General features: G+C 39.3%; 1 protein-coding gene across 15 annotated transcripts in view; it reads right to left on the bottom strand.

The window, feature by feature from the left end:
- The window catches only part of Dlg2 (discs large MAGUK scaffold protein 2), a 1,446,492-nt gene that overhangs the window by 337,776 nt on the left and 1,084,524 nt on the right, over nt 1–24,192 (bottom strand). For 11 of the 15 annotated variants that reach the window (XM_055623355.1, XM_055623352.1, XM_055623367.1 and 8 more), the window contains one exon: nt 1,680–1,835. The exons of the other annotated variants lie outside the window; for them this stretch is intronic. In XM_055623355.1, coding sequence (XP_055479330.1) covers nt 1,680–1,835 — 156 coding nt within the window. The remainder of the gene's footprint in view (nt 1–1,679; nt 1,836–24,192) is intronic. 15 annotated transcript variants of the gene reach the window in all.

The raw sequence follows: 24,192 nt of genomic DNA, 5'->3' as shown, positions 1-24,192 counted from the left end.
ATATATATATATATATATATATATATATATATATATATATATATATAGTGAGACAGGAAGGTAGAGATGAGAAAAAGATTGGGGGAAAAAATAAAAGTAAACAATGGAGAGATTTTCCAGTGAGTAAAGATATCTCTGATATTATGCCTGTATTGCTGTAGGGGCTCCTGCCAGGTCATCTGTCCTTTGGGCTTGACCCCCAGATCCATCACTTAGCAGATGATCTGGGACAAAGCAAGTAACTTTACTTCCTCACTTGGAAAAGTAAAAGGATGATCACATCTACTTCATAACCTGATTTGGGATTGGAGGAAATAATTCAGAAGAATTATTTCTTAGGCAATATGCTTAGGAAGAATTCAGTGTACAGAGTAGCCTGTATGTAGCTGACAACAGGGAAGCCATTGCTGTGTCGTAAGTATCTTCCTCTGATGGCTATGAAACCTTGGCCCTTTCTTTAGGTTCTAAATTGTCTAAGTCACTATACCATAAGTAGGTTTTTTTTGGAACTGTTAAAAAAGACAGGATTTAATTAACATTTCTAAATCACTATGAAGTGTTTGTTAGCTTAAATTATAACAAGTACATGAAATTTCTCCGGCTGATGGGACAGTCAAAAATTTCTTATTTATTTGTAGAAATGCTAGCTAGAACTTAAAGTTTGTTATTTAATTCTTTGAGAGAGCCCAGCAATTGACTTTGAAAATATGAAAAAATAAAGATATTTTATTTAAAAAATGAAGATCCTTTCAATATATTTTTCAATATATCCTTTCAATATATTTTCACCTTGAATCAGTCTAAAATCTGTATTTTCTCAGCCCTAATAACACTATCAAGACATTGATCCCCAAACACAATTAAACAAGCAGCTACTCAGGATAGGAATATTCCAGCTGGGCTCTCCTAGACTGAATTAGAAGCAACTCATGGAACACTGGAGTTTATGCTTCTGAGCTTGGTTTCCCTGTGATCATGGCTGCAATGTGACCACAGGCTTTTCATCCTTACACATGACTTAGGATGCTTATAAATAGTTGTCTCCAATCTTTAGACTTAGAAGAATTTGCTTGTACAGTTGTTATGGAAACACTCAGAACATTTCTAACATTAAATGTGACCTGCATATTTATTGGCAAGATCACCCTGAGGGAAATCCGTTAACCTTCCCTGATGAATTAAATAAGACAACACATGTAAAAACCTAGCAAGTAGTGAAGTGTCAATATTGTTTATGCTCACTGTGGTTAGATAGAACCAATTGATTCTATAGTCTTAGGAGAGTGGTTAATTAACATGTTAAATGACAACAATAGTATTTACACAGATAGATCATTGTACCAGAGGCACGGTGAACATTTATTAAGTATTATTTAAATACTCAGTAAATGTTCTTTTCCATCCTTCTCATGAAGGAAATGGTGCTGGAGCAATGAAATTATTTCCTTGTTGAACAGGTGAAGCTCTACATGATCATGTCTGAAAGTGCTTAGTGAGCACAGCAGAAAAAAAATAAAGCAAATGTTCTTAGTTTCTCCCATCGTACCATGGGAGCAGAACATCTCTCCACAAGGAAGGTGCCGAGCGCAAGAGCAGCGAGCGGAGACGAGTTGCACCCACCCATCCTTGCAGATGCACACGCAGCTGGACAAGATGAAGTGAGGAAGCGCATGCAGTACCTGGTCATGTCAGAGTCAGGGAGCAGGCCTAGGTGGTAGTGGGGGTAGGGAGCTGAGAGAAGGAAGCTTTTGTCACACTCAACAGGGGAATAGTGCCTGGGAGATGCAGGCTTATCACAGAGTTTGTTCACAGTGCTGTAAACAGGTTCCGGTGGCCTGGTGATACAAGAGGAAGAGAAAGACGCGTAGTTAGCACAAACGAGGACCCATTTCACTGCATTTAAAATAAAAGCCCAACTTGATGACACTGCACCGTTATGTCCCAGTACAAACCAAACTTTCTACTGTCCATACTTAATACATCATACCTTGTTGATGAATTCATTTATACACATATTGACTTTATTCCTAGCCCCAGTTGTGAGTAGATATGGCACCACAAAAGTATTTATACCAATGTGACCTGGGCAGAGGGTTTCTCGAATAGCTGCTGACAGGGAAGTTGATTTAGCTAGGATCTTTGTAATTATCTCCTACTGAATTCCTCCCTCTGCTAACTTGAGACTCAAAGCAATGTGGTGGCTGGTACATCAATAGCTACCTTGGACCCTGAAGTGACCTAGGGGACAGAGGTAAATTGTATAGGCAGTTAGTTGAGCATAATGGATGTGGCCGTGAAGCTGGTGACACTGATGACATTACGGTGCCTCTGGCTCCCTTTCATGGGGGATAAAAACTCATTACCTAGTTTAAGGTACTGTCACCTCTTGTTATATAAACAGGATATAAAATTAAGATGTATTTTTTTTTATTAAATTTAAGGCTGTGGCTTTAATACAAAGAACTATCTATCTTATCCCACTATAGGGACTACCAACATTTAGTTACATTTGCAATTCACTGAACGTTCTCCCTTCACAGGAAGATATAAGGCTTGTACCTTTTCTTAATATAAAATTTGGAGTTTGTAACTATTCAGAAAACTTGGTGAGTTGTGTGTTATGTGACTGCTGGAGTCTGATCTAAACTGCTAGCACAGGATCTAGGAAAAAAAAAGGGGGTTGATGAATATAGAACATTTCCATGATAATATAACCTCCATATCCTATTTGCCCAGGAGAGCTGATTCAATTTTCAGTTTGATGTTGACTCTACAGACCAAGAGAATGATGTTACAATTTTTCTAGTTCAGTTTTACGATATGTAGAGAAAAAAAAGAACCAAAGCTGATAATACATGCCTTCAAAAGCATCTTAGCTATATTGAATTCAGCTAACTTAAAGATAAATGCTTCAGTTTCTGAATACCATAGTAAATTCAGGACAATGAAAATTGACTTTGTACTTTGCCAAGAGCCGAACTCTTTAAACTTTCACTTGTATTTTTGCAATGACTTTATATCTATAGTGCATTATATTATTCAAGAATTAAATCAGTATTTGGCAAAACAGCAGTACACCAGGTTTTAGAAGGAGGGTGCTCATTTTTTCTTGCTTACAATCACCCTAATGTTCTTTCATCAACTGATCTATGCTTAATGGTTTATCACCCAAAGCCTGTGACTGCAGAGATAAGTTGCTTGTGTTACAGGTTTATTTAACTCTGCACTCTAATCTGCCATTCCTTCTTTGTTCGTGTGCTTTTTTTTTTAATACGGTCATGTACTAAAGGCTAGGTGTCTCTGACTCACGCTCTTGTCTTGGTTGTAAGAATGCTTGATACCTGTGGACATGAACCAATGAGAAAAAACAAAGACTAAGACGTGGCATACTTGATTAAGTCCTCTTACAGGCAAACAGCAAAATTCAAATGATGAGGCTCATCTTTGAAGCTTTTCAACCAATGGCTTCATTATAGTCCTAGAATTTGGCACTGTAGTGTGTAAAATATAGGTCTCAGTACAATACATAGTAAGTGCTTGCACACAAGCTACATTCTGAATGCTCATTCTGGGAACTGGATAAATGTTTGCTGAATCAACAGATAATACTGAGAAAAATACACTTTCCTGGCTCTTTCAAGGAAGCCCTAACATATTCTGGGCATTTTTAGATCATCATTAGATCTAAAACTGTTTATATTACCTTAATTGTTAGGTTGTGAAGAGGGATGGAATACAAAATGAAAGAAAAGCTTTAAGCACTCAGCAGGCAGAGTTCATGCACTCTTTGAAGAATGAGCCTCTTGTGTTAGTCACTGTGCCTGCACATAGTTCTTGTGAGAGTCCCTCTCCATGTACACAACACTCCTTGGAGACTTCCTAGCCCTGAGCTCCAGAGGGTCTAATACTAGCAGCCAGAATATCAGTCCTTTGTAGTTATGTCCCCTGTGCCATCTCTGCAGATAGCCAAAGAAATGCCAGTCACTGTCCCTGGGATCTAGTGGCTAAAATACATGTCACCATCACTTCAGTAAAGAAATGCAATGGACCCTAGAAGAGGTTTAGAGATAAAGATGGAGCAGAGATTGAGGGAATGTCCAACTAGTGCCTGGCCCAAGCTGAGACCCACCCCATGGGAGAGAGCCAACCCCTGACATTACATGATACTCTGCTATGCTTGCAGACAGGAGCCTAACATAACTATTTTCTAACAGGCTTCATTCAGCAGCTGATGGAAACAGATGCAGAAACCCATAGCCAAATATTAGGTGGATCTTGGGGAGTCTTGGGAAAGAGTGGGAGGAAGGATTGAGGGAGCCAGAAGAGTCAAAGACACCACAAGAAGACCTACATAGTAAACTAACTTGGGCCAACAGGGGCTCACAGAGACTGAACCACCAACCAAAGAGCATGCATGTTCTGGACCTAGGACCCCTACAGATAAGTAGTAGGTGTACAGCTTGTCCAGCATATGGGTCTCCTAATAATTGGAACAGGGGCTGTCTTTAACTCAGTTGCCTGCCTTTGGATCCCTTTCTCCTGGCTGGGTTGCCGTATGGCCACGGTGGGAGAGAATGTGCTTAGTCCTGTTGTGATTTGATGTGCCAGGGTGGGATGGTTCGTATGGTGAAGAAGGGGAGGAGGGATTGGAAGGAGGGGCCATGAGGGTGGGATTGGGAGAAGAGGAGGGAGAGGATTTCAGTTAGGCTGTAAAGTGATCAAATTAATTAATGGAAAACAAACAACCCCTCCAAACAACAAACAAACAAATGGAAATGCAGTGGAGATGTTTCCTGCAGTCTGAGTCAGCCAGTCACAATGGAAGGTCCTGTTTATTGTGTTATAAGTCCCCCCGAGTCAGAAAGTAATGAATATAGCTTTTTAACCAAGGTGTCTACTTGCTCTCTTTATTCTGTGCTTATCCCCTGGACTAGTGGAAGGGATAGTTAAAGATATTAGTGAAACCTCTAAGTGAATTTATAAATAAATCATTTATCCTGCCATGCCCTTACCAAAGGCCATAGAAAACTGACTTCCTGGTCTCATCTGCTGAGCCAGCAGCATTCATTTGCTCTGTGGGTTTATAATTGCAGGCTCTCGAGCATACAATTAACACAGTCCTGGCCCTTGGTGATCTTTGTCTTCTCTGAACTCTGTTAGCTCTTGCTATTTGCTCTTGCCTCTTCACATTTTTAATCATGATTGCATGCACAATTAGGACACCATGGAGAGGGATGCTGTGTCTCTACTCCATTTAGAACCCTGTCTATACCCCATCTATACCCTGTCTGTAACAGTCCCTCCCCCCACTTGACACGCACCCAACCAGCCCCTGCATAACCAGTGTGACTTATACCATTTGACCAGAACTGGGCTCCTCCTTCTTGGTATGTTCATGATATGTGTGGTACGGATCGAAAGAAATAGCGAAAAACAAAAACCAGGACTACTGAGTTGGCTTCTTCTATGAGAATCGAATAGTTAATGAATAAAGATATAGAAAAAGAAATTAGCTGACAGTGTAAGAAAAGGATTCAGCATAAGAAAAGATACATGTAGTCACTGTGGCGGTGCCTTCTAATGATAGGCAACCAGAGTGGACCTCTGCTAAACTCCTGCAGGTTCACTCCTGTGTTCACTCTAGAATAACTATCTAGGTTCATCCCATAGGCAGCCTAGGAGGAGGACATAGGCTACTGAACTTCCCTGATGGCTCCCTTTTGACATTTGTGGTGTAATGAAAATCAACTGCAAACCTCCTACCTTATCCCCCTGATAGAGCTTAGGTCAGAACTTTTGCTTGCAATTAACAGAAAAAGAAAACAGACACTTTCAGTCACTGTAAATAGATTATGCTGCTCAGGGAGACTGCCAAAACAGGATCTGAAGCCAGGACCAAATCAATCCTGTTTTTCAAGTTTTGATAATTTGGTTCATGATTCATTCTTTTGCATTAGTTTTATCTTTGAATATTGTATTGAAGGGTTATTAGTACTGACTTTTTTTTTGGTGTCCCTTTAAGTTTTGGACCTGCTATGAATAGTAGCAGTCCCCACTACCACCGCCTTCCAGGAAATGTTGATAAGACTGATAGGGTTGTAAAAGCTCTTGATGTAGGTAGCACTCGAAAGTGCCAGATCAAAGAGCTAGAACTCACTTTTTTTTTGTTTTGAGAAAACAACAAGATTGATCCACACTTTAATGAGTTTTTCAACTCCCCATCAAAACCCTCAAGCTATCTCAAGCATGGACTTTGCTTAATTCTACTGTCATATTTGGTTCACGTGTCTTTTTCTTTCTTTAGCAATTAATTCCTAGATGACAAGGATCAAATGTCATTTATCTTTGCCATCTCCCTTGTTTTCTTAGCTATAGAGATGTATGGAGGGGTCTTTTCTGAGACTGATACTACAACCAAGGACCATGCATGGAGATAACCTAGAACCCCTGCTCAGATGTAACCCATGGCAGTTCAGTCTCCAAGTGGGTACCCTAATAAGGGGAACAGTGGCTGACTCTTTGATCACCTCCCCCTGAGAGGGGAGCAGCTTTGCCAGGCCACAGAGGAGGACAGTGCAGCCAGTCTTGATGAGACCGGTTAGACTAGGGTCAGATGGAAAGGGAGGAGGACCTTCCCTATCAGTGGACTTAGAGAGGAGAATGGGAGGAAATGAAGGAGGAGGGGTAGGATTGGGAGAGATTGAGGGAGGGGGCACAGCTGGGATACAAAATTAACATAAAAAATAAAAAGTAAAAAAAGATACAAAACAAACTGAATCAGTGAGGAGATCACGAGGAGACCTGGGGCACCAAGGGCTCCACCGGCTAAGCATCTGGCATACCATCTGACACAAGGTGAGGTATGTTTTTTAATGTCAAAAGGGTACCCCATAATGCTGTCCACATACAATGCACTAAAAATAGATAAGTATTCACAATGGTAAATATAGAGGTCTGGGCTAATACAGCTTAAGGGTAGTTTATGAAACCCCGAAATTAGTTAGGGTGTAAAGAGAGTACCAGATGTTTTCATCTTCAAATATAGTGGCCTTTTCATGATCATGATTAAGAAGAAAACTGTCTTCTTGGGAATCATATGAAAGAAGGGGGAGTTAGTATGACCTGGAGAGGACAGAAGCTCCACAAGGACCAAATATCTGGGCACAGGGGTCTTTTATGAGACTGTTTTTCCAACCAAAGACCATGTATGGATATAACCTAGAACCACTCCTCGGATGTAGCCCATGGCAGCTCAGTATCCAAGTGGGTACCCTAGTAAGGGGAACAGGGACTATTTCTGACATGAACTCAATGGCTGGCTCTTTGATCTCGCCCACCCCAGGAGGGAGGAGCAGCTTTGCTAGGCCACAAAGGAGGACAATGCAGCCAGTCCTGAAGATACCTGATAAGCGAGGGTCAGATGGAAGGGGAGGAGGACCTCCCCTATCAGTGAACTTGGAAAGGGGCAGGGAGGAGATGAGGGAGGGAATGAGGGAGGGGGCTATGGCTGGGATACACAGTAAATAACCTGTGATTAATATAAAAAAATAAAAAATTATTAAAAAAAAGAAAACTGCCTATTCTTATACCGAACATTTAGACGAAAGCTTTAGTCATTTGAGGAAGATTTTATATGGCCTTTAAGGCACAATATGGTGAGATCTAGTGGCTTCTGGACAAGGTGGCATGGAAGAACTGATTCAGCCTCCATTCTAAGCACCTTAAGTTCAGGTCCTAAAACTCCTCCTAAGGCCCTTGAAGTTGATGCCTCTTTCTACCATTTTTATCTTCCCCAAATACTACCTTCCCACTTAGAGAACTCTGCTGGTACTAGGAGCAAGGATAGAAACTAAAATTCTCAAGGGGTACATTGTTAGGTGGCAGAATAATGAATACAATGAAAGGGCTCTGTAGGATTCTGGCTCATTTAACTCCCATCTTGTTGATCTCAGGGGTCTCCTTGGAACCTCAGCACTCTTATCTATAATACAGGGCAGTCCTAAGAACAGAATATGGGTGAGAAGAATAGGGAGCATATTCATGAAGCATGTAGCTTAGCTCAGGGTGCTTACTCTGCAATCTACAAATGGTGAGCATTATTATCTTGATTATTTTCTAAACCTAAATCCCCCAGGAATGCATAACTTTTCAGAATATTGCTCCCTAAATGTGAATGCATGGAAACAAACCCTTCACGCACTTACCCTAAAGTAGGTATTTTACACAATAGCATTTTCATGTACTTTGAATTCTCTACGTAGAGATAAAACAAACAGTGACTGTGGTGGCTTTTATTACAGAAGGATCTTCATAATGATGCCTTCTGAAGATCCCCTTTCACCACTGACATAGAAAAGGTAACTGATAGTCTGTTACGGTCCTGGAGCCTGTTGTTCACTTTTTCTAAATTCCTCAGTTATTTTTATTGCCTCTAACAACAGATGAGGGCCAACTCTACTTCATCATGTATGCCTGCATCTTAAAAAAATATAATATATATATATATATATATTTCTAGCAGGGTTCACAGCTGTGGTGCCAATTTCAAAGTATTGGGCCATAAATAATTTGATATTAATAATAGTCTTTGCACCGTGATCTGCAAATATATTTTTAAATAGAAAATGGGATTGGTTTAGCATTTTTCCTATATAAACAGCACTCTCAGTTAATACTTTAACATATTTACTCATTGAAGGGAGAAATGGTAGAGTTAGCACCATATCATTTAAAAATCATCTTCAAAGTTTTGAATTATTAAGATATTTTATTTATTCCATAAGGGTGTTTAGATTTCAGTAAACAGTGCTGTTTAAGGAGGTTGGGATTAACGTGGGCCATGAAGTATTTAACTGAAGGAGTTGAAGATCAGTGATCTTGACAGGGAAGGAGAGAGGGTACTTCAATACTTGATAAGCACACTGAAGTACAGGAAGACGCTGGGGGGAATATTCTGAAAGATAGTCAAGTAAATGTTATTTGAGACACACAGTAGCAGAACAAGGTCTTTGAGACCCAGATTTGGTTTATTGGAAGAAAGGTCAATATATCCTATACCAGCGTAAAGTCTCAGACTTTTAAAATATCATTCTTAAAGATTTTTCTTTGCTTTTTTTCCCTTTTAATTAAAATTTAAAGGTAAGACATAAATCTACAAAATAATAATTTAATAATTACCTAGCATCCTTGTAAAAGCAAGTTCAAAAAAACATGGAATATTTAACTACATAATGTAAACTCATAGGCTTAAGATTGAAAAAAATCTCATATAATTAAGCACTAAGCTGGGAATGACATCTGCTCAAATAAAATCATCATTATTTTAAAGATATTCCTATATCTAAATGGGAAAAATAGTGCCCAGTAAAAACTGCATCAATGACTGGTCCAAACTGAGACCTACCCTATGGGAGAGAGCCAACCCCTGACACTATTAATGATAGTCTGCTATGCTTGCAGACAGGAGACTAGCACAACTATCCTCTGAGAAGCTCCAACCTGCAGTATGCTGAGACTTGTAGCCAAACATGGGGTGGAGCTTGAGGAGTCTTGTGGAAATGTTGGGGGAAGGATAGAAGGACCTGGAGGGGACAAGAACTCCACAAGGAGACCAGCAGAGTCAACTAACATAGACCATGGAGACTCACAGAAACTGAAGCACTAACAGAAGGGCATGCATGTCTGGAGCTAGGCCCCCTACACATATGTAAGTGATGGGCAGCTTGGTCTTCATGTGGGTCCCCTAGCTGGTGTTGCCTGGGCTGTTTCCGACACAGACTCTCTTGCCTGCTATTGGATCACTTCCCGCTAGTGGTGCTGCCTGGCCTGGCCTCAGTGGAAGAAGATACATTCAGTCCTCATGAGACTTGATGTCCTGGGGTGGATTGATACAATTGTGGGTGGTTGGGCTTCCCTTTTATGAGGAGAGGAGGGAAAAGGAGGAAGAAAGTAGGAGGGTGGGACCAGGAGGAAAGAAGGGAGGGGGCTGCAGTCAGCATGTAAAGTGAATAAATAAATAAATAAATAAATAAATAAATAAATAAATAAATAAATAAATAAATTAAAAAAAGGTCGCTCACAGCTGTAATCCCAGCACTCAGGGAGGCAGAGGCAGGTGGATCTCTGTGAGTTCAAGGGTAGCTTAGTCAAGGACAGCCAAGGCTACACAGAGAAACCCTGTCTCGAAAAAACAAAAACAAAAACAAAAACAAAAAACATCACCACCAACCAACAAAACTTGACAAAGGTCACTAGCATCTAACAACAGAAGAAAAGGTAGGGATAGCAAATAGGTATGCACATATAATACTTGACCCCAGGGGAAGGAAGTTAATGCAAATTCAATGTAGTGCCCCTTTCTGTGTCTTACAGTAACGAGCACCTCCGAGTAACAGATCATTTAGTTGTGGTATGGTGAGACACCCTTATATTGCTGGTGTTATGGGGTGTGAAACCTCATAACTTTTCAAGAAAGCAATTTGGTAGTATATTTCAGAAGCTTTAGCCATAATCCTGTCTTTTGTTTCAGACGTCCTACCTAGAGGTGGCTGTCTTAAAAAGAAAACTCTAAAAATGTGCACAAAGGTTTTTATAGAGAGAAAGCCATCTACTTTGTTATCAGAGCAAAAAAAGAATAAAAATAATATTTGACCAGGACATAAAGGCATGAAGCATACGCTATATCCACAAGATGGTTTATAACAGCCACTGAAGTTCATATTCATGCAAGGTTTAGTGATTTAGGAAAGCTACCGCATTATGTCAAACACAGCACAAAGTTGTATGTGGGGCTGGGGTCAGTTTGTGGTGTGAGCGTGTATTTCCTCCCCACTTTTGAAAAGCCTGAAGTAAGGGGGGTGAAGGTTAGCAAGGCAGTAGCTGGGGAACAGAGAATCAAGGGTGGATTGAGGTGAGGTGACATGGCTTTTATAAAGCAGTGACAGCAAGAAGAAATTGAGGATGACTCTGAAAGGCAGCCTCATGTAGAAGTTGGTTAAAGGTTTGCATAGGAGATGAAGTTACAAGCTGATGCAGGTCTTGCTTACAATTCTAGCAGCCGTGCTAACAAGAAGCTGCGGAAGTTAGGATTCTGCCAGCTGGGTGTAATCTAAAGGGCTCGGTCACTTGCCTATTGGCTTACTTATTTATTCTCTGTTCCGCTTATTTGCCAGAGACTTACTCTGAGCACAGAGGCAGAGAATGATAAACACTAGGTATAGAAGACTAAATACGGCCAAGCGCTCCTCCTGCTCATGGAGCAACATTTTGTTTGGAAGGAAACCTCACTGCAAGACCAGTAATCCATGTCACTTCAGACGAGAGCGTACACATACCTGAGGACCTACAAGGAGCTGCAGCCAGAGGCAGGAGGCTGAGACCTAAGGAGCTGGATTGTTACTCTTGACTTTTCCTGTAGAAATCCTAGTTTTGTTTTGTACTTTGTTTTCTTTTGTTTGAGATGGGTTCTTGCTATATAGCCCAAGATAGCTTTGAGCTCACTAGGTAGCCCAAGCTGGCTTGAACTCACTAGATAGCCCAGGCTGACTTTGAACTCACTATGTAGGCCGGGCTGGTTTCTGATATGCAGTACTCTTGCCCCAGTCCTAAGAGCTGAGATTACAGGCATGAATCATCCATCTACATATGATAACACCTTTGTCTTTATGCTTCTTCTTTGTCCTTGTTTTACTTGTTCTCAGCCCCACGGTCAATTAGCTCCCATGTAAAACGAAAAAAGAACATCAAATGGTCCTGAAATTATCTAGCTATTTCCTACAAACTTTGGGATCCTGAACTGAGCAAGCTGTTCATGCCTATACCGACGAAGCTGAATAGTACCTTTCTTTGCTGGAATGATGTACAGATAGCCCGGAACACAGTGAAAATGACCATCACACGTGTTAACAGGCAATTGGGCAGTAGGCCATCAGGTTTACATGCCCATCTCTTGTCACTTTTGAGGATGGGAACACATTCTTTGGCAATCAGCGTCTCTTCTATGATGAAACCACATTTCTAATTATTTCTTGGCTGCTGAATTTAGTTAAAACAAATAGGGTGGCCAGTTAAATTTCAGTTTCAGACAAACAAGAACTGTTCAGTTAAATTACGGAGGGCGTATTTAAGGTGTGTTTATTATTTGTCATCGGTTAAATTAAAATTTAATTGGGCATCTTTATTTTACCTGCAAACCATCCAGTTCCTTTGCCTTGCAAACTTCTCTGTCTTGCTAGTATTTGGCTTCCAGCACTGGACAGACAGAAGTCTATTTACTCTGAAGAAAAATTTACACTTGACTCTGGTGTTCCTTTCTGACATGCTGTGTGTTCTTCAAATAGCAAATGTGCTTATTTTATTCTCCCAATTGCCTCATACAATGCCCATGTTAGTTTCTACATGAAGACATATAATATTAAACATAAGATGACCACACACACACACACACACACACACACACACACACGCACACACACACACACACCAGTACCTTTACTTTCACATTATACATTGTATATTATAGATCTATCCAAACTAGGATGCAGTGTCATCCCTTAAAAATACATTTTTAATTGAAGTTGAAATAGTTACATTACTTTCCCCCTCCTTTTTTTCTTCTAGCCCCATCCCACCCCCATGACCCTCCTACTCTAATGTTGATAACAGCACCAATATTACATCATGTAAGTGCTGTAGAGCTTCTGCCTGCACACAGGTGGCCATGGTAAAAACTACAGAGTTTACAACTTAAAAATTCCATTTCTAAGAATGTTCCCTGCCAAGCTGAGCATGACAGGTATTCAGAGACTTATTATCTATGATAGAGTTTGAAAGGCAAAACACTGTGAAAGCATACATGGTCATTAGTATTGTACAAAAACAAGCATTCAAACCACTGCTCTTTGAGAGGATTTGATGAGATGCAAGATAGTCACAATCTTTCAGGTGGAAATGAACTAAAACAGTCTATATACAGTTTACTTAAATTTTTGTGACTAAGAAACATGTGAAGTATAGCCCTAATTTTATTCTTCTACTTAGGAAAGAGAGAGAAAGAGAAAGAGAGAGAGAAAGAGGAGAGAGTAAGTAGAGCACATGCCAAGTAGTTTATCCAACATCATTCATTTTTGGATAATAGCTCTACAAAAACTTCTCTTCTACCACTATTTTATATTTTCTAAATGACTTTTCAAGGATATCAAAATTGCTCAGTATATAAATTGATGGCCAAAAGCCATAACTCTACATATACACTGTATATAAATTTTGAAATCAACATTTGTGCTTCTGTATATAAGTGTACAAGGGCCACCAAAATGTGAATGATGTTTTCTGTTTGAGTAGTGTGGATAAAGGAAAAATTTGATTTTGATCATATTTTTTTTTCTGTTGTAATCTTAAACGTGTTTTAAACCATGAAATAGTAGATCTTAAAATATCTCATTCCCACCCTCCTGTCTCACTATAAACAGTAACTATGAGGCACAATTAAATATTAAATATTAAGTAGTCTGCCAGTGGAAATCATTTCACAATGCATATTAAAATACCATGTTGCATCTCTTGGATACATATAATTTTTGTTTACCATACTTCAGTAAAGTTGAAAAAAATTCTATGTATTTTTTTTAACTCAAGATGGATTAGTACTGAGGAATTTGTTTTGGGTAGAAACAGCAACTCATATTCAAACAACCCAGAAGGAGAAAATAAAAATACTTCCCCAGTGATGAACAGCATATTCCTGTGAGATGTGTAGGTACTAAAAGGGTGCCATTAAAGTGGTGAAAGCAGCATTGCGAATAATTGCTTCTGACTAGTAGAATGATTTAACTGGTATCACCATATTTGCATTTAAGTTTGTTAGAGGCTCAAATGTCTTCATTTAGGCAGATATACTCAGTGCCTGAAAAGATTTCAGTTAAGGTTTAGTTGGCTACGGAGAAACGATGTTTTAACTAAAGCACTTTTGTAGAAATGATGTTACCATTAAATCAAATTTACAACTATTTTTTTTTTTTACTAGTGTATTCATTCAGCTGGTATTTCTTTAGTGCATTTAGAAATCATACGGGGAAGCTACGGACACAAAGGAAAGAGTTTGTTGTTTGGGGCTGTATGATCTGGCATGCAATGCTTTCTTACCACTTAGGTATTGGTGTGCCTAGAAGAGTTACTCAGATTGTCTAAATCTCAGGTGCCTTGTCTGCAAAATAAGCTCTTAACATCTACTCTGTAGGATGACTGTAAGATGAAATGATATAAAATAAGAAAAGCCTCACAAATCACCTACTAAGTGCTAGGCACCCAGGGAATCACTATTTTTATGTACTAATCTAGGTGATGTAGATTTCAAAGAAATTGATTCCAATGTAGGTTCTTCCCTCAAGCCTCACTTCATCTTGAGGAAGGAATATTTTCCTATATAATAAGATTAAAATAGGATAAGCCCATGGGAGGAAAAGAGATTCTCTACAGTCCCCAGATTTTCCTTCTTATCATTTCATGAACTGCCTGTTCCTTCCTGCCAGTTCTGAGATTACTGTATCTATGAATATGTTGCTGATGCTCTTTAAATAAAAGATACTCCCTGGTACACTGCTGGCCAAATAATTTCGTGAAGATTCTGTAAGATTGTCTTGAAAATGACATTTGGCAAGTCCATTTGGTAAGCAGATTACTGGTTTCTCTTTAAAAATCCAGGAAAATGGTGCTTTATTGCAGATCTTGACTCGACCAGTGAAACTAACAGATGTCAGAGGGCCTAGCAAACAAACAACTAGAGCAATAGCATTTTGGCAATAAACTTAGAAAGAATGGCTGTTCTTTCAATATCAACACAACAACCCAAGCTGTGCCTACTGTATATATCCAATCCAGAATACATCCAGCAGACGGGAGGTATTTTAGAACCATATATTCTGATCACAGTCAAGGTGGAGCCAGGGAAGAGACACCACATGTCATAATAGAAACAAACAGTGAGAAGCAAGGGGCAACAGCCCAGTGGCTCCTTCAGTACGTGCCAGGAATCTTAAGGACAGCTTGGGTTAGAACAGTGCAGAATACAGAGTTAAAAGTCATAAAAAAGTCTTTTTTCAAAAAAAAATCTCTCTGTGAAATGTTCTATAAAATCTTAAGACAAGAACATCTTGGAAGTTTGGGGGGTGAATGTGATGAGGTATAGGAGAGGGATAGTTGAGTACAAGATTGATACCATGACAGGAAGCTCTAAATTTCTAAGTCATCTTATTTGACACTATGTATCATAATCTTCAGTTTTCACAGCAACAGATTTTAACAATGAATAATATACGCACGTATGTACACACACATGCACATACCACACACACGTATACATATATACTGTTTTTTTAACTTAAACATTTTTTGATTATTACAATTTATTCACTTAGTATCCAGCTGTAGCCCTTCCCTCATCCTCTCTCAGTCCCACCCTTCCTCCCTGTTATCCTCCCATGCCCCTCCCCCAGTTGACTGATAGGGGAGGTCCTCCTCCCCTTCCATCTGACCTTAGCCTATCAGGTCTCATCAGGACTGGCTGCATTGTCTTCTGCTGTGGCCTAGTACTGCTGCACTCCCCCCAGGGAGAGGTGATGAAAAAGCCAGCCTCTGAGTGCAATTCAGAAACAGCTCCTGCTCCACTTACTAGGGTACCCTCTTGGAGACTGAGCTGCCATGGGCTACATCTGAGCACAAAGTCTAAGTTATCTTCATGAATGGTCCTTGGTTGGAGTATCAGTCTTTGCAAAGACCCATGGGCCCAGATATTTTGGCTCTGTTGGTCTGCTAGTATAGCTCCTGCCCCCTCCAGGTGTTTCTATGTCCTCCTTCTTCCTAAGATTCATCTGCACTCTGCTCAAAGTTTGGCTATGAGTGTCAGCATCTGCTTCCAGTCTTTCCGAGGCCGTCTGTGGTAGGTTCCTGTCCTGTTCCCTGTTTTCTCCTCTTCTGATGTTTATCCCATTTGCTTTCTAAGTGAGGATCGAGCATCTTCTCTAGGGTCCTTCTTGTTTAGCTTCTTTAGGAGTATAGATTTTATGTTTATCCTATATTATATGTCTAATATCCACTTATAAGTGAGTATATACCATGTGTGTCTTTCTGCTTCTGGGTCACCTCACTCAGGATGATCTTTTCTAGTTACACACACTGTTTTATATACTGAAACTAAAATCCAAAGAAAACAAAGGTGATTAAGTAAAGAAATGGTTAGACTATGACTTGAATGTACATCTCTTTGACTCTGTCATCCAACACATGATACTTTACTGAAGCAGAGTAAATGGAGAAATACAAAGCAAAATAAGGATATCTGGTAGCTGGTAGCTGTGTGTATTGTTGAATTTCTTTGTTTGCAAGGTACCCAGACCCTTGTGTTCCCAGAAACATCTTCTAAATAAAATGGATACAGGCCAGGCAGGTGGCAGCCAATTATAGGCCTGTGACTATGAATGCATCCATGTCTCCATAGCCTCCTTCTGCTGCCCACGACACGAGCTGATCAGCAGTCTTTATGGACTCTGATACATATTCCTTCATGACCACCTGTCACTTCTGCTTTCAGGTATGCTTGAGGAACTGAAAATCCTGGGACCTCTGTGTATTAATAAGGAGAAGCTTCGGTGGGCAATGGAGGTGTGTTTGTACGAAGCACTTGCTCTAAAGTAAGCTGTGTTTTCTTAAGAAGCACAGGTAAACAAGAGGGAATGTGGTCATCTGCTGAACTGTTAGTACATTATTTGAATCTACCATGCTCTGCCCCATGCACTTGAAGCAAATATGGAGGGAGATATTAACACTCTCTTGCATCACTGGAGATTTGTGATGTGGGAAGGAAAATAAAACTGTACCAAAGACATTTTGGCTTTCGACTTTTAATCTTCAAATGTCTGAGCTGATAAAGGATTGCTGCTCAGTGAAGACTGGAGAGGAAAGATAGTCAAGAGAGAGCTTACTGTGAGCATAATTTTATTTAAAGGAGATTAAGTAATGCCTTAAAAAAAAAAGATGTCTTTTAACGTGGTAAACTTGCATTGCTGTTTTTTGTTTTGTTTGCTTTTTTTTTTGTTTGTTTCTCTCTGTAGCGTTGGCTGTCCTGGACTCACTTGGTAGACCAGGCTGGACTTGAACTCACATACATCTACCTGCCTCTGCCACCCTGTGTGCTGGGATTAAAAGTGTGCACCACCACACCTGGCTTGCACTGCTGTTTTTAAAGATGCTTTGTACTTAAATATAAAACTTGAGCTCTGTGTTTGCTATCTCTTGTTCAGGAGGAATGAATGCCTTTCATTGTACATTACTGCTAAGTGTGTCCTTGGTGCAATCCATTGTTTTCATCAAATTCATTTTCTAAGAGAAATATATATGTTTTTTTCTAGTATGTGACATTTTGCTTTTATGTTTGGTAATGTAATATTCTGATGTCAAAGAAATGATAGATTTAAGCTATTAGCTTCCAAACCAGTCAGGGCATCAGATTCACTAAGGTTTTTAGTTCTGTTTGTTTGATTTAATAGAGAAGGGGCCCAGTTATATTTAGCTACTGTTTGGTATAGCAATTAAAAGCTATAGCTTTATATAACAGATGTGTTCTCTTTGAGAAACCTGTGAACTATTCACATGTTTAGATTGCATCATTTCTTTCCACACTATATATTAATATATAGAATATTAATTATTGTACTAAACTTTTCTGACTTCAAAATATTCAGCTGATAAATGTTAACATTTGTATGGTAAATATTAATTTCTCCTATTAAAGAAAGGAATAAAATAATGATTTCAGCAGTGGTTATATATCCTATGTATATAATTTCACTGTGAGAGTAGATGTATAGTTTACTTGTGTTTTTAGTCTTCTTTAGTAATTTTGTGTCTCTTTTTTTTTTCTAGACCTTAGAACTGAATTCAGGGCCTTGTGTTTTCTATGCAAGTGCTTTGCCACTTAGCTAAACCTGTATTTTCTTTGGAAAGGGGAAGCAGCGTTTTTTTTTTTTTTTTTTTTTTTTTTTCTTCTCTTTTCACTTTTGAATCCAACCCCACCGAGCCCTACTAACTATTGTGAGAATCAACAGTGAAATGAATAGTCTCAACATTAGTGGCTAACCTCTAGGTCAGTCTGTGCTAGCTCTGCATAAATTCTTTTCTATAAATTAGCTGGCTTAAACTTAATAACAACCATAAGATAAACACAAGGGCAACCAAAGCAGAGAAGTGAGATCACTCAAGACCAAACAGCTGGTGTGGTCAAACTCTTGAGTTTGCCTTTTTGCACAATCTATGCTCTTAAAAAAAAATTCTAATTTATTTATTTATTACAATTTGTATCCCCGCTCCAGCCCCCTCCCTCACTCATCTCCTCCTAGTCTCACCCACCCTCCCTCTTCTCCCCCTATGCTCTTTCCCTATTCTACTGATAGGGGAGGTCCTCCTTAATTTCCATCTGACCCTAGTCTATCAGGTCTCATCAGGACTGGCTGTATCATCTTCCTCTGTGGCCTGGCAAGGCTGCATCCCCCAGGGGGAGGTGATCAAAGTGCAGGCCACTGTGTTCACATCAGAGACAACCCCTGCCCCCCTAGTAAGGGCATCCTTTTGGAAACTGAGCAGCCTATGGCTTCCTTTTAACAGGGGGTCTAGGTCCTCTCCATGCATTGTCCTTGGTTGGAGTATCAGTCTCTGTAGGTCCCCCCCAGGTATTTTGGCTCTGTTGTTCTCCTTATAGAGTTCCTGTCCTCTACTGGTCTTTCTATGCTCTTAACCAAGACACATTCCTATATCTGGATTGTGGGTTCTACACTTGCCATTTGCTTTCTAACAGTTGTAGGCGAACATGCAATGTTTATCATCTCAGTTCTGCAGTTGTGAAATGCCAGGACACTTCTTTGTCCTTTTCTATGTTTTCCTAGAGGATAAAATAAGAAATAGAGGCAGTACCTATCTGTACTGTGCCAGATAGCATGAAAGGTTTACCAACATCATTACAAATTCAGAGCAGAACCTCACTTAATTAACTTTGAAATCTTTCTGCTATCACATTTATTTCAGCTCTTTCATTTTTGCCTTCATCCTCTATCTGAAGGTGGCAAATGAGCCTTTCAAAAGATTAGGGAAGAACAAAGCCTAAAGCAAAAATATTGCACTCTGATGGATCAGTTGACAGTATTTCTATAAAGAGGGTCTACATGAGAAAAGACTCAGTCCTATGCCAAGGTCAACCCAATTTAGAACGATTCTAAGATCAGGGTAGATGTTTGAATGTTGATGTGCAGAGCTACAATCATAGTTAAAGCTCAAATTCTCTCAGTAAAATGCTCATTAAGGCACATGCAGTCTGGGGTAATACCCAGAAAGACAGGCACTGAGATGAGATCAGCTCCAATATGACAGCACCAAAGTTAATTGCTTCCCCGAAACAGGTTGCAACTCTTTCTAGAATGAGGACATCACATAAGACTCCAGTTCTACTATTCTAAATGAAATAAAAACCCAAGACTAGCTTGAAGTACAGAAAAGATTCTCGAAATCTTAAAGTTAACACATCATGAATGTGGCATACCCAAAAGATGGAGAATCTGGAGTTGGTTTGAATCTTTATGCTATTCTATTCCAACTGTATGACGTGTGTACACGGTCAAGGATGTGGCTTGTGTAACCTAGCTACCTAGGTTCAAACCCAGCTTTTCCATAATAGCACTCTAAAAGGGAGATGAGAATAGGTAAAACAGTTAAAACTTTGAATTATGAAGCGATGAGAGGCCACTGACTTTATCTTTGCAACATTTAATACTACGCAACACTACACAAGTGTTTATTGCTACCATAATATTTTGCTTCAGCTTTCTTATAAAATGAGAATAATAATAATGCTTTCTTTAAAGACTACATGGTATTTTTAATGTTTGAGACAAGGCAAAAATTCAGAATGTGGTAATAGTTTTTGACAATTGTTCAAGATGTGTTTTTGTATTTTATTGTTGTTCACCTTGTCCTAGCGTTGACCATAAATAACTTATAAAAAAGATAAAACATGGGCTGGAGAGATGGCTCAGAGGTTAAGAGCACTGGCTGTTTTTCTAAAGGTCTTGAGTTCAATTCCCAGCAACCACATGATGGCTCATAACCATCTATAATGAGATCTGGTGCCCTCTTCTGGCCTGCTGGCCCACATGCAGGTAGACTACTATATAAATAATAAATAAATAAAAATTAAAAAAAGACAAAACATCTTTTTTATTTAATTTAAATGGTTGAGAAGAGCTGTTCAAGCCATGGCAGCTGAGATGGCAAATCAGTGTGGTAACACATGAAACATGTCTGGCATCAAATGAGCCTTAATAAACTATTTCTTTTTTTGTTTATTTTTTATCTTTTTAATTTTTTACAATTTACTCACTTATTTATTTATTTAAAAATTTTAAATTTATTAATTTTTTATTATTTACAGTTTATTCACTTTGTATCCCAGCCCCTTCCCTCATTCCCTCCCAATCCTACCCTCCCTCCCTCATCTCCTCCCTTGTCCCTCCCCAAGTCCAGTGATAGGGGAGGTCCTCCAAAAAAGTAAATCATTTCTTTACCATATTTTTAAAAGATTTAAAGTATGTATTATATTTGACAAATCCACAAGTAGGCTTAGATCTAAGTCTCCCCTATTTGTCTTTATGTGGCTAAATGTTTATTTAGATTATCAATAATGAAAGATAAGGATTGGTGTTTCTCTAAGAAAAGGAAAGGGAGAAGAAACATAATAAATGCTGACTACCAATTTATCTTAGTTCTGGGATCTGTTTGTCAATGCCATCGTGAAAACCAAGTGCCTATCTCTGTAGTTGAGAAAGCAGAGACATTACCTAGCCCCACGTTACATTGCCATTTAGTAGGGAGGTTTTACTGAAACATAGTTTAACCCTATGATACTATTATCTGAGTCACCATGCTGAACATTAGATCCACAACATACCCGTCATGCGTATCCTTGCATATTTGACCAGCATTTTTTTCTTTTACTATTAATTATAGAGTCTTGGTATATCGCCATATTTTCCTAACTCCAAAAGGCATGCTACTTCTTTCTCCAAAGAAATAGTTGTATGGCTGGAAACACCGGAAATTTAAGAAGTTATCTAAGACTATAGGTAAAGTATTTAATAATGTCCTTTTAAAGAGAATCACAGAAAATTATTATGTATTTTATAAAATATATCTTTGTGAGTAATAACCAGATGTTCTGTCTAAACCATTTAACCTGTCGTATTTTACAAGCTCTTGTAGCTTCCATCACTCACAGTTGAGTCCACTCCACATGGGTTAGTCAATATTGGTTACCTCATGTGCAAAGAATAATTACTTCAGTTGCGTTCTTGAGATATTATGCTAATTAGCCAGTGTATTTCAAAATAGGTGCCAGGGGAAGAACTGAAGAACCTCTTCCTCATATCTTTGTGTGTGACTTTTATGCTTTGACTCCCCTTACATGCTGGGCTCTGGGAAAGCTGTCATGAGAAGTGAGTCATATTGATCGACCCTTATTAGAATTCCCAATCTCTGTCACTTTCTCTGTGAAGCTGTCCCTGACCCACCAGCCTGGACTCGATGCCCTTTCCGAAGCTTTCAGTCCTCTTCAACAAGTACACATCCCTTCTATTAGACTTTGTGTTTACTAAGCTGCATCTCTGAGCAGTTAGTTCACTTTATTGTCTCTCCAAGACTATCAAATACCGACAACTAAAAATTATTAAATGAATAAGAGGGAAGCTAGAAAGATGAAATAGTATATAATTGACTTAAATGAAGAAATGAGCAGAACCGGAAAATGAAAGGAGAAAGCAAACCATGGCAATTAAACACAAAGGAGAAAAACATTTAATCAGCAGCTAGAAGAACATTTAGAAGAGGAAGAGCAAGATAAGGACAAAGGGAAAAGAGGTGATCAATGTATATGATATACGTGCTTGCAAACGTCACAGTGAATACCATTACTTTGTACAATGGATGTATGCTAATAGTGTTCTAGCAAGTGAGGCATATGAAAGCTGCTGGGGAGGGAGAGAGACAGTCTTCTTCAGGAATGTTACCCCGGAGAGGCTACCTCTGCTCCAGTAGATGGCTCTATCCCTATTCCCATACAGGCAGCCTAAGTGGACTCAGGGATCAAACAATAAAAAGACAAGATCACATGAAGTTTGGAGGGAACAGTGGTGAGAGGGTAAGTACTTAGAGAGGAGGAACTGGGGGAAAGGGATAGTTTTGAACATTTACTCATTTAAAATCATAAAAAATTCAATATAATTAAAAAGAGACATTTAGCTGGGTGTGGTGGTGCATGCCTTTACTTCCAGCACTTAGGAGGCAGAGGCAGGTGGATCTCTGAGTTTGGGTCAGCCTAGTATAAAAAGTGAGTTCCAGGACAGGCAGGACTACATAAAGAAACCATGCCTGGAAAAACAAAAACAAAACAAACAAAAAAAATAGTCATTTTTTCATTTAAAAATTTATTATTATCATTTATTACAATTTATTCACTTTTAATCTGGCCTGTAGCCCCCTCCCTCATTTCCTCCTGGTTCCACCCTCCTTCCCTCTTTCCTTTCTATATCCCTTCCCTAGTCCACTAATAGGGGAGGCCCTCCTCCTGTATTATCTTAACCTAGCCTTTCAGGTCTCATCAGGACTGGATGGATACTCTTTCTCTGTGGCCTAGTTAGGCCACCTCACGGGGGTGGGAGGATGTGGGGGGAGGGGGAGGGGTGATCAAAGAGCCAGCCACTGAGTCCATGTCAGATACAGCTCCTTCTCCCCTTACTAGGGAGCCCACTTGGAGACTGAGCTGTCCATGGGCTACATTTGCGCAGGGGATCTAGGTCCTCTCCATCCATGGTCCTTGGTTGATTCATCAGTCTCTGCAGGACCTCCTGGGCCCAGATTTTTGGCTCTGTTGGTCTTCTTATGGAGCTCCTGTCCCCTCCATGTCTTTCTATCTCACTCTTCTTCCATAAGATTCCCTGCATCCAAAGTCTGGCTATAAGTCTCAGCATCTGCTTCAATACCTTGATGGGTAGAGTTTTTCAGATGCCTCCTGTGGTAGGCTTCTGTCCTGTTCCCTGTCTTCTCCTACTTCTGATGTCTATCCTGTTTGCCCTTCTAAATGAGGATTATGCCTCTTCCCTAGGGTCCTCCTTATTGTTTAGTTTCTTTAGGACTATAATTTTAGTATGTTTATCCTATATTATATGTCTAATATCCACTTATAAGTGAGTATATACCATGTGTGTCTTTCTGCTTCTGGGTTACCTCACTCAGGATGATCTTTTCTAGTTCTCACCATTTTCCTGCAAATTTCATGATTTCCTTCTTTTTTTTTTTTTTTAATTGCTGAGTAGTATTCCGTGGTATAAATGTACCACAATATCTGTATCCATTTTTCAGTTGAGGAACATCTAGGTTGTTTCTAGATTCTGGCTATTATGAATAAAGCTGCTATGAACATACCTGAGCAAATGTCCTGGTTGTACGGTTGAACATCTTTTGGATATATATCTAGGAATGGTATAGATGGATCTTGAGGTAGCTCTATTCCTGATTGTCTGAGAAAGCACCAGATTGATTTCAAAAGTGGTTGTAGAAATTTACAATCCCACCAGCAATGAAAGAGGGTTCCCCTTTCTCTACATCCTCTCCAGCATGTGTTGTCACTTGAGTTTTTGATCCCAGCCATTCTGATGGGTGTAAGGTGAAATCTCTGGGTCATTTTGATTTGCATTTCCAAGATTACTACGGACATTGAGCATTTCTTTAAGTGTTTCTCTGCCATTTGATATTCTTCTGATGAGAATTCTCTGTTTAGCCCTGTATGCCATTTTTTTAAAATTGGATTACTTGGTTTGTTGCTGTTTAACTTCTTGAGTAAAAAGAGGCATTTAAATAAAAGTGTTGAGAAAAAAATTTTCCATATGCATCTGGGTGAATAAACTCAGGCAAAATAGTTAGGAAACTATTCTGTCTAATAGTCTAGCAGAGTCTAATCTAATACAGTCTAATACTGCCCTATATGTAATTCTATTATATTTATAATACATATATTTACTAAGTATTAAATATATTCCAGGAACTCTTCTTTTTTTCCCCTAAGGTTAATATCCAAAACAAACAAGTTCTCCTGTTTTTCCA

Source organism: Psammomys obesus, unplaced genomic scaffold (genome assembly GCF_907164565.1).
Source record: "Psammomys obesus unplaced genomic scaffold, mPsaObe1.curated_primary_1811, whole genome shotgun sequence".
NCBI lineage: Eukaryota > Metazoa > Chordata > Mammalia > Rodentia > Muridae > Psammomys > Psammomys obesus.
This window is presented reverse-complemented; position numbering and strand designations above follow the sequence as displayed.